Source organism: Barbus barbus (genome assembly GCF_936440315.1).
Source record: "Barbus barbus genome assembly, chromosome: 47".
Classification (NCBI taxonomy): domain Eukaryota; kingdom Metazoa; phylum Chordata; class Actinopteri; order Cypriniformes; family Cyprinidae; genus Barbus; species Barbus barbus.
In genome coordinates this window covers 20682424-20696851 of record NC_136725.1, presented here as the reverse complement: position 1 = coordinate 20696851, position 14428 = coordinate 20682424, and the positions used below count along the sequence as shown (strand labels likewise).

The window sequence follows — 14428 nt, the reverse complement described above, 5'->3', positions numbered from 1 at the left end:
AGCATTTTAGTCTTATTTTAGTCAGAATTATCCATGACTATTTTCGTCTAGATTTGGTGACACTGATGACATTTTAGTCTAGTTTTAGTCAATAAAAATTATATTTTATTGTTCTCTCTTAAACGTGATTTCTACCGAGGGGAACGCTAGAGCCCTGCATTTCATCCCGGCGCCGACCGATGGGCCAGTTTTCACATCATAGTTCAGACGGGGGCCGGGCCTCGGGCATGTTTTAGGCTTCTCCTTAATTTTATATTTTAGACATCCATCAATTAGTGATGAAAAAAATTGCCGCGCTGGTGGAAACAACACGAGACCGTGTCGACTGTCAAGAGCGACTCGACGGTGTTTAGAGTCCCGCAGCAGCGCAGCTGAAGAGTTCTGCGTTCAAATGCATGCAATCGGCTGAAGCTGGCTGCAAAGCCCCAGCAAAAGTAATTACCATGAATGTGTCCGGGGGAAATAGTAAGGAGATATTTGAATTATTTACTCATAAACTAGTGTTTTCTGAGTCCGTCTCGCAAAGATGAAGATGATGATCCTGACTCGCCATCTCCTCATTAGACGCGCCTTTAGAGAGAAATGCATCTTCATGGATTATAATGAAAGAGTTTTTGTTTTCGATTTGATTTATTTCATTAAGCTTTCTATAGATATATTTATCATCTTTCGGTTTCGGTTAATTTTTGTGAAGCGCTCCTGTTCAAGACGAGACGGCAGAAAGCGCATCGTTTTCTTTATTTTATCAAATTATTTTATATATTTTATAAAAAGTTTGTTGATATTGTGAGTGGGGCTTGAGGAAGTGACGTTGCCTGCGTCTGCGCAACCTGATGCAGCCCCTCAAGTGAGACACAGGAAACAGAAATACGGCAAAATAATAATAATAACGCGACTAAACGAGACGAAATAACGTTATAACATTTTGTTTCGTCTCATTTTGTTCAACGAAAATGAAGAGACATTTTAGCATAGTTTTTATTTTGTAAACCACATTTAGTCTCGTTTTTATTCGTCAGCAATATTGCATTATACATTTAATTATCGTCATTGTCACATGACCAGCGTTTACGTTGCGTCTCGTCTCGTTTTCGTGATAAAGGTTCGTTGACGACAATATTTAGTCATAATTTTTGCTGACAAAAGCAACACTATGCTAGATATTACTTACTATTCTGGAAGAGTTAAGTGAAAACTCCAGGTCATATTTTGCCACAAAATAAAATGATAAAAATAAAAATAAAGCCTATTTATTGTTGCACTGTTTTGGCATTATTTCCATGAAAACAGCAAATTTCAACAACATTTTGAAAATATTTTCAAAGTAAAAATAAAATATTTTGTATAAAGAAAATAAAGCTTATTTTGGGACTATTAAGATGTAAAATAAAGTACAATTATATTTTGCATACATTAAAGTAAAATCTATTTTAAGATCTTTTAGTTTTTTTGCAGTATGACATTATTTTAATGGAAATTAACTATATTTTCAACATTTATAATTGTTCTGCTTTAGATTCTGGGGTGAAGTATGACCTATAAAACTAGCACTCGCACCATGACAGGGAAAATGATGGCGGCTACAGTGGACTTGAGGATCCAGAGGACGGCCAAACAGATGATCTGCACCAGAGTGAAGAGGTGCACGCGCCGCAGCGGTACGTGACGCAGGAACACGAAATCTGGCTGGTGCTTGGCTGGCATGAGGAACAGCTTCATCCTCTCCCAAAACTGAACAAAACAGGGAAACTCTGGTGAAATCTACTGAAGGAATAGTTCACCCAAAAATAAAAAAAAATTATGAAAATTTCCTCACTCTCAGGCCTCATACAAGATGTAGATGAGTTTGTTTCTTCATCAGAACAGATTTGGAGAAATGTAGCATTGCATCACTTGCTCAGCAATGGATGCTCTGCAGTGAATGGGTGCCGTCAGAATGAGAGTCCAAACAGCTGATTAAAACATCACAATAATCCACACCACTCCAGTACAGCAATTAACATCTTGTGAAGTGAAAAGCTGTGTGTTTGTAAAAAACAAATCCACAATTAAGATATTTTAACTTTAAACCATTGCTTCTGGTCAAAATATGAATCCATAATAACGCTTCCACCAGTGAGAAAGCTCATCCCTTGTTGTCCTCTCACATCAAAATCTATCAACATCAATCCAAAACTGGATTTATCAACTGGATTCACGTGTAAACAGTGTACATTTCTCTCCTTTTTCACTGGATAAAGTAATATTATGGATAAAAGACTCATATTTTTTGATGATGGATTTGTTTCTTTTCAAGTGGTTTATTGATGTATTGGAGTGGTGTGGATTATTGTGATGTTTTTATCAGCTGTTTGGACTCTCATTCTGACGGCACCCATTCACTGCAGAGCATCCATTGATGAACAAGTGACGTAATGCTAAATTTCACCAAATCTGTTCTGATGAAGAAACAAGCTCATCTACATCTTGTATGGCCTAAGAGTGAGTACATTTTCAGTAAATTTTCATTTTTGGATGAACTATTAAATCTGAACTACAGATTTACAGAGCCACATGTACCTGAATGCCATGGAGAGATGCAACGCCCATGTACAGGAAAACACCATACAGCACAGGCATAGGGATGTACTGTGCAGAAATACACACAGTTATTAGTACAGCACTAAGAATACAAAGGAGCATGATTTCAGTCGAGTAAAGAAAGAGCGTTTTGATTACCTGCAGTATTGGTGCAAGGAAGACAGAGACTCCGGTGAGGACGAACACCAGTATGCCCGTGAGTCTCTGTTCCCTGCAACAAACACAAACATAATGCTCCTCACAACTATACCATACTTGAGCTAAATTCTACACAAGAAGTCTGGTTATGACTTACCGCACACCAAGAAACTGTGGCTGCTCGCCAGGAGCGCTGGACTCGCTCTCCATCTTCAGAGAGTCGATGTGGGCGATGGAAATGACTGTGGCTGCTACGTACCACGGCAAACCCATGAAGGAGCAGACGGCCATGAGGATGCCCACCCAGAACAGGTCCAGATGATAACCACAACCTTTCTGCTCAGGTAAAATGGGAAGAAGACATTTAACAATGCTACATGCAACAACACTACTGTCAATGGACAAACATGCATATTAAATATTCAAAACTCATCATAACGGTGCTGCAGTATTGTGAATTGGTCACTGAGGAGTTTCTTTAAAGTAGCTATTGTGTTCTGAGTGGGTGCTAACCCATGATAATTTAGTATTATAACATTATAGCATTTCTAAAAATTTTGAATTAGCTTCCATTTTTATATTTTCATTTGATGTTATCTTAAGGTTTAGTAATTCTGTTCTGTGCTTTTGTCATTTTTTATCATTTTTCCCCCTTCATATTTATATTTATAGCTTATTTTAATTTTGAAATACAAGTGTTATTAATTTAATTAGAATTTATTTATTAAATGTATTTAGTAATTTTAGTACTCTTTAAACTTTTGCAAAAGACATAATATATATATATTTTGCAGTATGGTATAATTTTCATGAACATTGACTATTTCAACCATTTTAATGTTTTTCAGAATAAAAATATTTAGCATTTAAAAAATAAAGCTTATTTAGGACCACTGAGATGTCATATGAAATAAAATAATTTTGCATAGAAACAACAAGATTTATTGGATTATTTAGCAGTATTTCAGAATAAAAATATTTAGCATATAAAAATAAAGCCTATTTCAGGTGTAAAATTAGCATATACACTGTAAAAAAAAGTTGAGCAAACTTAAAAATTTAAGGCAACAATCTTCAACAGATTTTTGAGTTTTCTCAACTTGTTGTTTTAAGTTTCTAAAACTTAAAAGTTGAGAAAACTAAAAAATCTGCTGAAGATGGAAGATGAAGCAAATGAAGTTGTATAATATCCTTTTAGTTACAGTTTTGCCAGGGGGTTTTTGGTGCTTGCTGGGGTGTGAAAATGAGAGCTGCTAGTAAGCTTCAAAGGTGACGTTCAGCACCTTCAGTTTGTTTTCTTTTCTGTTGACGATGACAGCCGTGATCTGCTGATCCATGAAGATGAGGATGGTGACCAGCAGAGCAGGTACAAAACTAGCCACACACATCCACCACGGGTTCTTCCCAAAGGGCATGACGATCCAGCCGCGATCCGGCCGTGTCGGCTGCACAGACACAACAACACGATGAAAGCGTAGCAGTAACCAACGGATGTCACTGAAATCACACGGTGTGTTTAGTAAAGCACAGTGCATTCATGTGATGTTAGTATTTAATCATTGTGAAAAAGCTCAAGTAGATGCAGTCAGGAGGTAAAGAAAGATACGAGTGTATCTGTAGCACAACATACCTTAAATTCGGTTGGCACAATCAGTTTAGGTGTTTTAAGCCCCATTAACAAATCAAGACCAACAAATGTCATGATTGATGTGAAGATTGCAAAATCACTGATGAGCTTCCGAAGCTGCACATTTACAGAGGAAAAAAGAAAGATGAAGATGGAGAAAACTAAAACTAGAGAAGATCAGAGGCTTTATAAGACGAAAGGCCGGTCGATTTGAAAATGCAACAGCAACATATTTGATGCCTTCAAGTCGATCTGGGAATTTGTTATGAGTTTCAGCAGACATAAATACATAATTATTTATTTTCAAATACAATGTGATTTTTGTTTGTTGTTGTTTTTTTCAGGTGAAATTTTTAAATGAACATTTAAATTAAATTTTATACTTGTATGGCCTCATGTTCATATTTTAATTATTATACATAAAAATGAACTGAATTTAATGTATTTCATTTAAAATTATAGTAATTTTATGTCCTGTGAAACACAGCTTGAAAGGTGCCATACACGTCTGATTCAATATTTCATAATACTGCATTTAACAAAAATATGCATTATTATTAAATAATAGCAATATTATTATATATATATACGTTTTAAATAAAATAAAATGCATACAAACAAAATTTAAAGATCCACATTTACAATAAGAAACATACTTATAATCAATACAAATTTACTTTCACCAAATTTGGAAAGCCAGGTCTTATATAATAATAATAAGAATAATAATAATAATAATAATAATAATAATAATAAATGTCATTGTTTTATTTAAAACATAACAATTGTTTATTAAAAAATAATTACTCAATTATTATTAAACATTATTATTATTTATAGTATTAATTGTATGATTATTATTCATCATAAAAAAATATTTGTTACTAATTATTAATAGCAGTGGTTTTAATAAAAATTATTAATCACTATTTGTAATCAGTTGCAGACTTAAAATTATTATTATAAATAATACTAATACTAATACCTCATTTTGAATTTTATTTATTTAATTCTTGGAATAAAATGAAATGGTGAATCAAAGAAAATCCAGAATTTGTCACTTTCTACAATCTTTTGGTGCCACACGTGCGCTTTTCTCTTATACACAATCATGACTTGAAAGCAGCATTTCACTCAAATATAACCAGTTTAAAAAGGCAAGTTTTTGGTATAACAAAGACAGAGAAACATGCTGGACCTTTATCTGGGTGGGCACATGCAGTTTGGGAGTGTCCAAGGACATCACATAATCCAGAGCACAGAAGACCAGGATGGATACAATTATGGAAAAATCTGCTATCAAGGTGCGACACTTGGAGAAAAACAAGAAACAACCACAAGAAGTTGGGGGACAGTGGTAAATACAATACAGACTGGAAGAAGGAATGCCATCTCCACGGAGAGTGTGTTGACATGCAAGGGAAATACACAGTTTTCCAACCTTCGTGGGGAAGTAACGGCTGGCCTTGAACTTCTTGAGCGAGATGGTCATGGAGTAAGTGCCGAAGAACAAAATGAAAGACAGCATGGCCAGATCAGGGATATATTTGCAGGATTTGCCCACCAGGGAACCACCGAACCTCAAGCACTCTTTCTTACTCAACTGATTCCAGTCCAGAGCAGAGATGTTGAACTGAGCGGAGGAGTGAGATCACGAGTGGACAAAGACAACAAGAGACAGACAAGTTATAGGGATGCTTGTTTTGAAGAAACCCTGATGTTAAACAGTCTTATGACAGCTGCAGCTCACCATAGAGTAATCAGAGATGTTTTCTAGGCCTAATGGAGAGGAAGCGTTGAGAACCAATGGAGACACTACAACAGAAGATAAATAAGCACTAATAGCGTTTTTATGCTTATTGACAAGAAATACTGTCATTCCCAAAATAAGATATCAAGAACATCTTATACAGATGTCCAGAAGGTAGTAGCCGATACTTACTCCAGTCAGCAGCCAAATGGAGTATGGGCGACAAAAACAAATATGATACACATAAGTTGCAGTGGTCAGATGTAACAAACCAATACGTCATCAAAAAAAAAAGAAAGTCAACTTAAATTTTTCTTACATTTCTGAGTAAAACCAAATATTTAACAGAAAATATTTTAAGACGGTTCTTGATTTGATCTGGATTGTGATCAGGAATGCAGTCATATCTGGAGATTAAATAAAATTCTAATTGTACTAATTGTAGTCATTTTATTTGACCAAAATTATTATTTTTAGATGCTAAAAGAATTACTAATTAATTTAAATTAATTAGTAAGACAAGAAAATAATGACTCAATTTAAAGGATATTCTCATCAAAAGACAAAAATTATGGCAAAAATGGTGCAAAAATTATTATCATCAATAATAATACATTTCTTTGTCATAATCGACTAATATTATTAAGTATTTATATGACAAAATATGATAGAAAATAAAGGATCTTTTCATCAAAGGCAAAAATATGACAAAATATCCTGACAAATTATTATTATTTTTATTTAAAATGTTATTATTTATAATTGTATTATAAAAATATTTTTTATCAATAATAATACATATGATTATTATTAATGATCATATTAATAATAACAATAATAATTACATATGTTTAGTTACATTTAATGATTAAATTTGAATAAAACATGGTTTAATTATAACAAATGTTATTATTATGAATAATAATGATAATAAAATAATAATAAAAACAAATCTTGCAATAACATGCAGTGATGTTTCATTTACAAAAAGACAAAGCAAATAGTATTATAGAAAGTAAAATTGTACAAATGAAGAAAGTAAATCCTGTCTGCCTGAGGTTGAGTTTTTTTGGGTGAAGGGTTCAGACTCACCTTGATCAGGAGCCTGGCAGTCACACCTGTAGCTGGTGATGTAATCTGGATTGAAGTCTCGACTGATGGGGTAATAATTGAAGATACTCATCATTTTCTTAAGGGCGTCGGAGATGAAGATGAAGGAGATGAGGCTGGAGAAGCCCTCCTCGGTGAAGCGCGTCATGTACTTGATGATGTAGCTGGCGTCTGTGGCCACCAGGATCAGACACTGGAGACAGGAGTGCAGGCCGATCCAGAGCCGGATCTCCATGTAGTCTATGTCATTGTTTCTGAACACAGACGACAATGAAGAATCAAACTCAATGCAAGACCGCTGACTCACTTAATTCAATGAATTTTTTTACATGCATTTTGACTCTACTAAATCACAGATGTCCTGCTCACATGCTGAATTCATACAGCAGCTTTTCAAAGATCAGTATCGGTCCTGTAGAACTGAGGATGATGAGGGGCTGACCACCGAAGAAGCAGAAGACCGCGCCGGCCAAAGCCGTGCCCAAAAAGCTTTCCATCACACCCTGGAAGTAAAAACAAATGAAAGGACATGCAGACAGAAAACTGAAACGAGGAAAAAACACTGCAAAAAAGGCTTATCTTAGTATTTTTGTCAAAATATCTAAAAATTAAATTAAGATATATTTACTAGATAAGCAAAATTCTTAAAACAAGAGTATTTTACTTACCCCATTGGGAGATAATTTTACTTATTTTAAGCACAATGCACTTAATTGAGTTTTTTCCCCCCCTGGAAATAAGATAAATTATCTTGTCATTTTGCTTATCTAGTAAATATATCTTAATTTAACTAGAAACAAGACAAAAATACCAAGTAAGATAAGCCTTTTTGCAGTGAAGCAAATAAAAGAACAGAAAGACTTTTTCAAATAAATTTAACTGCTTGATATTTGGCTGTTTTGAGCATTATGCTGAAAACAACTAAATACTGGTATTATATCAGCCCTTTCGACAGCCGCATCGCCCATAGAAAACATTAGTGGATACAAGGTAAATTACTTGGTAGTTGTCGGTTGCGTCTCCAAGCAGTCCTCCAAAGGTGATTGCATTGGTGATGCAGCCCAGGTAAATGAAGAGCACCGCAGAGACGGACTGGATGTGGAAGCCATCATAGAAGTCACTGAGAGTCCAGGGCACTTTACGCTTGATGTCCAGCCACAGTCCTCCACAAAATCTACACAAACAGAAAGAGTCTCAGACACTGTGTACATCAAATCTAATCTCTACAACTAGAAGTTGAGCAGGTCCAGTAGACACTACCGGCCAGTGAATTTCAGCTCCTCTCCGAGTTCATGTGGAGTTGGCATCTCCTCGTCTTCTGCAGACGCCGCACCGCCTCCTGCGTTCCCATTCGGCTGCCCCACCTCATTCAGAGAGAAAACGGACTTCCTGCAAAAACAAACAGAATAACTTGTGCTACCTGCTATGTGTCACAGATCAGCCAGGCTCATTCACCTCCCAATCACAATGCACTCCTTCACCTGAGTATTAATTGCACACACCTGCACTTCATCAGCTCCCTCATCAGCCTGCACATAAAAGCACACACCTCACACCAGCTCATGGTCCTATCTCGTTTCCTTTCGAATTGGACTGATGCTACTACAGCTACTAACCTGTGTACTTACCTTGATCTCTTACTTACCCCCTGTCTCATCTCCAGCGTGTTCTTCACAGCTCTACTCCATCGTCTGTGTCCCCAAGGATCTCCACGAGTGTGTTTCCCCTGTCCAGGATTGTGAGCTCTGTCTCCCCTATCCACGAGTTCCTGTGAAAGTAAAGGATATTCCATTATCACCCTCATCGTACTACTATATCTGTTCATTGAACTTGTTACTCACCTCCATCAGCAAACCGCCGACTCCACCGATTGCAATAAAACTCACCTGTTGTATTCTAACCATCTGTCTGAGTCTGCTTCTCTAACAGAAGATCGGACCAAAACCGAGGGATGCGGCAGGATGAGTCAGACCGATCCATTCCAGGAACTCGTGGATAATCTTCGGCGAGTTCTCCACAACCCCACAACAACTCCGGTAACTCCCGTCACTAACAGCACCGACACCACCTCTTCACCGTATGTGATTGCCAGTCACATGGCCAAACCGGTGCCCTTCTCTGGTGTGGCGGAGGAGTGCAACGGATTTCTCCTACAATGCTCACTCGCTCTGGAAATGCAGCCGCATCTCTACGCCACCGACAGAGCCTAGATAGCTTTCATCATTTCCCTGCTTACAGGACGAGCGCTCCAGTGGGCTGAGACCATCTGGGCCCAATCCGGTACTGTGACACAATCTGCTAACAGTTTTATTGAACATTTCAGAGATGTCTTCGGCCGGCCGGTGATTCATCTGTTGGAGAGCAATTGTATCATCTTCGTCAAGGATCTCTGTCTATAACTTACTATGCTCTTCAATTCAGAACCCTTGCAGCGGAACCAAGAGTGCGGCTGCAGCTCTCTGCATACGATGACTCCCATGGCTTGGAGAGATTCATCCAACTGTCCATCAGGTGTGCCAACCGTATGCAGTCTTGCTTCCTGGAATCCCCAAATTCTCCCAGCTCTGCACTCCTTCGCCACCCAGCGACTCTCAGCACTCCAGAACCAGGCCATGAACCCATGCAAGTTGACCTAACCCGTCTATCTTCCACTGAGCGGCAGAGGCGGCTGACCCAAGGCCTGTGTTTGTACTGCAGTGCTGGTGGGCATGTAATCTCCACATGCCCAATTCGTCCTCCTCAACCGATGGTGAGTGTTATAAAGTCAATTGTGGCTAATATGCAGCCCCTCACTGCCATAGTAATCCTTACTGCCTCTAATGCCTGTGTTCCAGTACATGCCCTCCTCGATTCCGGGTCAGCAGAGAATTTCATTTCCGGAAGCCTCTGCCGCCAACTCAATCTCCCGATCACAGCGACCAAGTCCAGTCGAAAACAGCAAAATCCCTCAGTCGTAGACGCATCAAATACAGTGCGGGTCCCATTCACCTTCAAGTTGGTCAGTTGCATGAGGGATCCATCCATCTCCTGGTTCTGGAGGGATCCACCGCTGAGATCATTCTTGGGCGCAACATGCAACATGACCCTGTCATCTCATGGAGTACTGGTGAGGTTCTGAAGTGGGGCAACAAATGCTTTTCTGACTGTTTCCTTCATCTTCCCAGACCATCGACACGTTCCCCTCTGATGCTGACCATCAACTCGACCTCCATCGAGAGCCCAAAGGAGAAACAGTCAGTTGATATTCTAGCTTGCTACGCCCCCTTCAGCGACGTGTTCTGCCCGAAGACAGCCTCCCAGCTACCTCCGCACCGGCCATGGGACTGCGCCATAGATCTGTTACCGGGTGAGTGCCCCGTGGAAGAATTTACCCACTCTCACTTCCTGAACAGAAGGCCATGGAGGAGTATATTGAAGAGGCTCTTCAACAAGGTTACATCTGCCCTTCAACGTCCCCTACTGCTTCGAGCTTTTTTTTTCATGGCCAAGAAGGACGGAGGCTTGCGGCCTTGTATCTATTACCGGGCACTCAATAAGATCGCCGTCAAATTCCGTTATCCTCTTCCTCTCGTCCCAGCGGCACTCGAACATCTCAGTGGAGCCACCGTCTTCTCCAAGTTGGACCTCCACAGTGCATATAACCTCATCCGGATACGCGAGGGGGACGAGAGGAAGACTACCTTCATTACCCCTACTGGCCACTACGAGTATCGGGTGATGCCGTATGGATTAGTCAACGCCCTCTCCGTATTCCAAGACTTCATGCATGAGGTTCTCCGGGAGTTTCTCCATTGCTTCGTCCTCATCTACATTGATGACATTCTCATCTACTCCCGGAGCATGGCCGAACATCGCCACCATGTTGCGGAGGTCCTGAAACGCCTGAGCGAATTCCAACTTTCTCAAGGCAGAAAAATGTTCCTTCCATCTACCCTCAGTGCAGTTCCTTGGATACTACATCGACAGCGGTGGCATCCGGATGGACGAGAGGAAGGTGGAAGCCATTAAGACCTGGCCCACTCCTTCTACCATCAAGGAACTCTAATGCTTTCTAGGATTCTCCAACTTCTATAGAAGTGAGAGAATCTGGGACGGCATTCACATCATCTACAGCGGGCAGTGCGCAGGCGTAAGATGACAGCAGACCTTCGAAAATCTGAAGCTCCCACTTACCAACCTGGACAGAAGGTCTGGCTGTCAACAAGGGACATCCGTATGCGTCTGCCCTGCAAGAAGTTAAGTCCCAGATACGTTGGCCCCTTCACCATCACCAAACAGATCAACCCGGTCACCTACCAGTTGCAACTCCCTCCTCAGTACAGAATTCATCCTCCTTTCCACGTTTCTTTACTCAAGCCTTACCACTCTCGTGTTTCTCCCTCCACAGAGCCTGGCCCGACAGAGGAACCCGCTCTTCCTTTGATTCTGGAGGACGGTACCATCTACAAGGTCAAGGAGATCTTGGACTCCCGGCGCCATGGTGGTCAGCTGGAATACTTAGTGGATTGGGAAGGATATGGCCCGGAAGAACGGTCTTGGGTTCCCAAAGACGACATCCTGGACCCAACACTTCTGGAGGAATTCCATTCAACCCATCCTGACTGACCTGTGAAAAAAGCCCCCCCGAGGAAGAGGCAGACCACCACGACGTCGGGGTCCTCGGCCCTCAGGAGCGGGCCGTGGAGGAGGGGGTACTGTCATAGATCAGCCAGGCTCATTCACCTCCCAATCAACGCACCCCTTCACCTGAGTATTAATTGCACACACCTGCACTTCATCAGCCTGCACATAAAAGCACACACCTCACACCAGCTCATGGTCCTATCTCGTTTCCTTTCGAAGTGGACTGATGCTACTACAGCTACTAACCTGTGAACTTACCTTGATCTTCTACTTACGCCCTGTCTTATCTCCAGCGTGTTCTTCACAGCTCTACTCCATCGTCTGTGTCTCCAAGGATCTCCACGAGTGTGTCTCCCCTGTCCAGGATTGTGAAGTGTGTGTGTGTGTGTGTGTGTGTGTGCTCCGTTTCCCCTATCCACGAGTTCCTGTGACAGCAAAGGATATTCCATTATCACCCTCATCGTACTACTATACCTGTTCACTGAACTTGTTACTCACCTCCATCAGCAAACCGCTGACTCCACCGATTGCAATAAAACTCACCTGTTTTCTAACCATCTGTCTGAGTCTGCTTCTCTAACACTGTCATTTAAAAGGCAATATTTAATATGATTGAATCAATATTAAATCATATTTTTACTTGAATGAAGCCAGTTAATTTAGATGCTACCACATGAAGTACATGTTTTAGATTACAAACTATTTTTCACAGTATATTTTTAATAATGCAGCATATAAGCATATCTATTATTTTGACAACCTATACTGAAGTTCAAAAGTTTGGGGTTGGTTTTAATGATTTTGAAAGAAGTCCCTTCTGCTCACCAAGGCTGCATTTATTTGATAAAAAATACAGTAAAAAAACCTGTAATATTCTGAAATATTACTACAGTTTAAAATAATGAATTTATTTGAATATATGTTAAAATGTAACTTATTCCTGAGTTTTCAGCATCATTACTCCAGTCTTCATGATCCTTCAGAAAACATTCTAATATGCTGATTTGCAGCTCTAGAAACATTTCTGATTATTATCAGCTGTGCTTCTCAATATTTATTTTGGAAACCATGATACATTTTTCAGGATTCTTTGAATAGAAAGTTCAGAAGAACAGCATTATTGTTTATTAAATCTTTTCTAACATTATAAATGCCTTTAGTCTAACTTTTGATCAATGTAATGCATTCTTGATGAATTAAAAGTATTCATTTCTTTTAAAAAATCTACTGACCCCAATCTTTTGAATGGTAGTGTAGATTTGTGATTTAGTACCTCATCTCTGCTGAAGGCAGTTTCTTCGGTGGTTCGATGCGGATCTTGGGATCCCATTCTCCAGGAGGAAGAACTATTACCTCATCCAAAAACTCATCAATCCCAGCAATCAAGTCCTCACGATCTCTGGCTTTATAGGCCACATCACTGAACAGCTACAGATACAGAGAGAGCTGTTAACAAATACTGTGATGATGCTTAATTTCAAGGTTCAGAACTGCTGATATTTTCTCTTACATCATCAACCATGAGTGTAGCCATGGCCCGACCGATCTCATTGTAGGATTTGGTTTTGCCATTGGGACCAAGCAGCACAAAGAGAAACCTGGAAAATTCACATAGTATTTATTCATAAATTCAGGCAAATATGCATTTACAATGCGTTCTTTCGCTTTCTGTAAAATGAATAAAAAATATTGATGATGCCTCTTAAATTATAAATGCCACTTCACTCTGATCACACTGCAAAAATATTTGGATTTCCTTTTAGTCTTGTTTTCAAGTAAAAATAGATGTCCAAAATAAAATGACTGCAATATAATTGCAATAAAGTATATATATATATATATATATATATATATATATATATATATATATATATATATATAGAGAGAGAGTCGGACTCGTAATCCAAAGGTTGCGGGTTTGAGTCTCGGGCCGGCAGGGATTGTAGGTGGGGGGAGTGAATGTCCAGCGCTCTCTCCACCCTCAATACCACGACTGAGGTGCCCTTGAGCAAGGCACCGAACCCCCAACTGCTCCCCGGGCGCCGCAGCATAAATGGCTGCCCACTGCTCCGGGTGTATGTTCACGGTGTGTGTGCACGTTGGATGGGTTAAATGCAGAGCACGAATTCCGAGTATGGGTCACCAGTATGTCACCTCACTTCTCACTTGTATGCACTTGTATATAGTATGCATATATATATAGTATGCAAGTGCATTCCCACCACATACAAAATTAGGATATAAATATTTGAAATAAGATAAAAAGCCATAATTATGAAATAAAAAGTCAAATTATTATATATAAAGTCACAAAATCAACTTTTCTGCGTGATTTTTTATTTCCGTATGTGGTGGAAATGGGCTTAGAAATCACTTTTACTGAAAAACAAGCCAAATGATCTAAAATTCATAATTATGACAAAAGAAAGTCGATATTACATCAAGTGACTTTTTTTGTCATAATTGCGATTTTTTAATCTCATAGTTATGATTTGGCTTTTTATGTCATAATTATGAAAATTTGTGACATAATTTGGACTTTTTGTTGTCATTGCCATGATAATGATTTACCAATTGTGACCCTGGAGCACAAAACCAGT

General features: G+C 39.2%; 1 protein-coding gene across 1 annotated transcript in view; it reads right to left on the bottom strand.

The window, feature by feature from the left end:
* Positions 1 to 14428, bottom strand: part of slc4a5b (solute carrier family 4 member 5b) — a gene marked incomplete at its 3' end in the record, with an annotated part of 33022 nt that overhangs the window by 2411 nt on the left and 16183 nt on the right. The window contains exons 10-23 of the mRNA XM_079411342.1: positions 13339 to 13426; positions 13102 to 13256; positions 8466 to 8594; positions 8205 to 8379; positions 7575 to 7708; positions 7188 to 7459; positions 6096 to 6124; positions 5787 to 5978; positions 4349 to 4462; positions 4002 to 4163; positions 2876 to 3054; positions 2719 to 2791; positions 2560 to 2628; positions 1558 to 1731 (exon numbers count right to left, since the gene is read on the bottom strand). Coding sequence (XP_079267468.1) covers positions 1558 to 1731; positions 2560 to 2628; positions 2719 to 2791; positions 2876 to 3054; positions 4002 to 4163; positions 4349 to 4462; positions 5787 to 5978; positions 6096 to 6124; positions 7188 to 7459; positions 7575 to 7708; positions 8205 to 8379; positions 8466 to 8594; positions 13102 to 13256; positions 13339 to 13426 — 1945 coding nt within the window. The remainder of the gene's footprint in view (positions 1 to 1557; positions 1732 to 2559; positions 2629 to 2718; positions 2792 to 2875; positions 3055 to 4001; positions 4164 to 4348; positions 4463 to 5786; positions 5979 to 6095; positions 6125 to 7187; positions 7460 to 7574; positions 7709 to 8204; positions 8380 to 8465; positions 8595 to 13101; positions 13257 to 13338; positions 13427 to 14428) is intronic.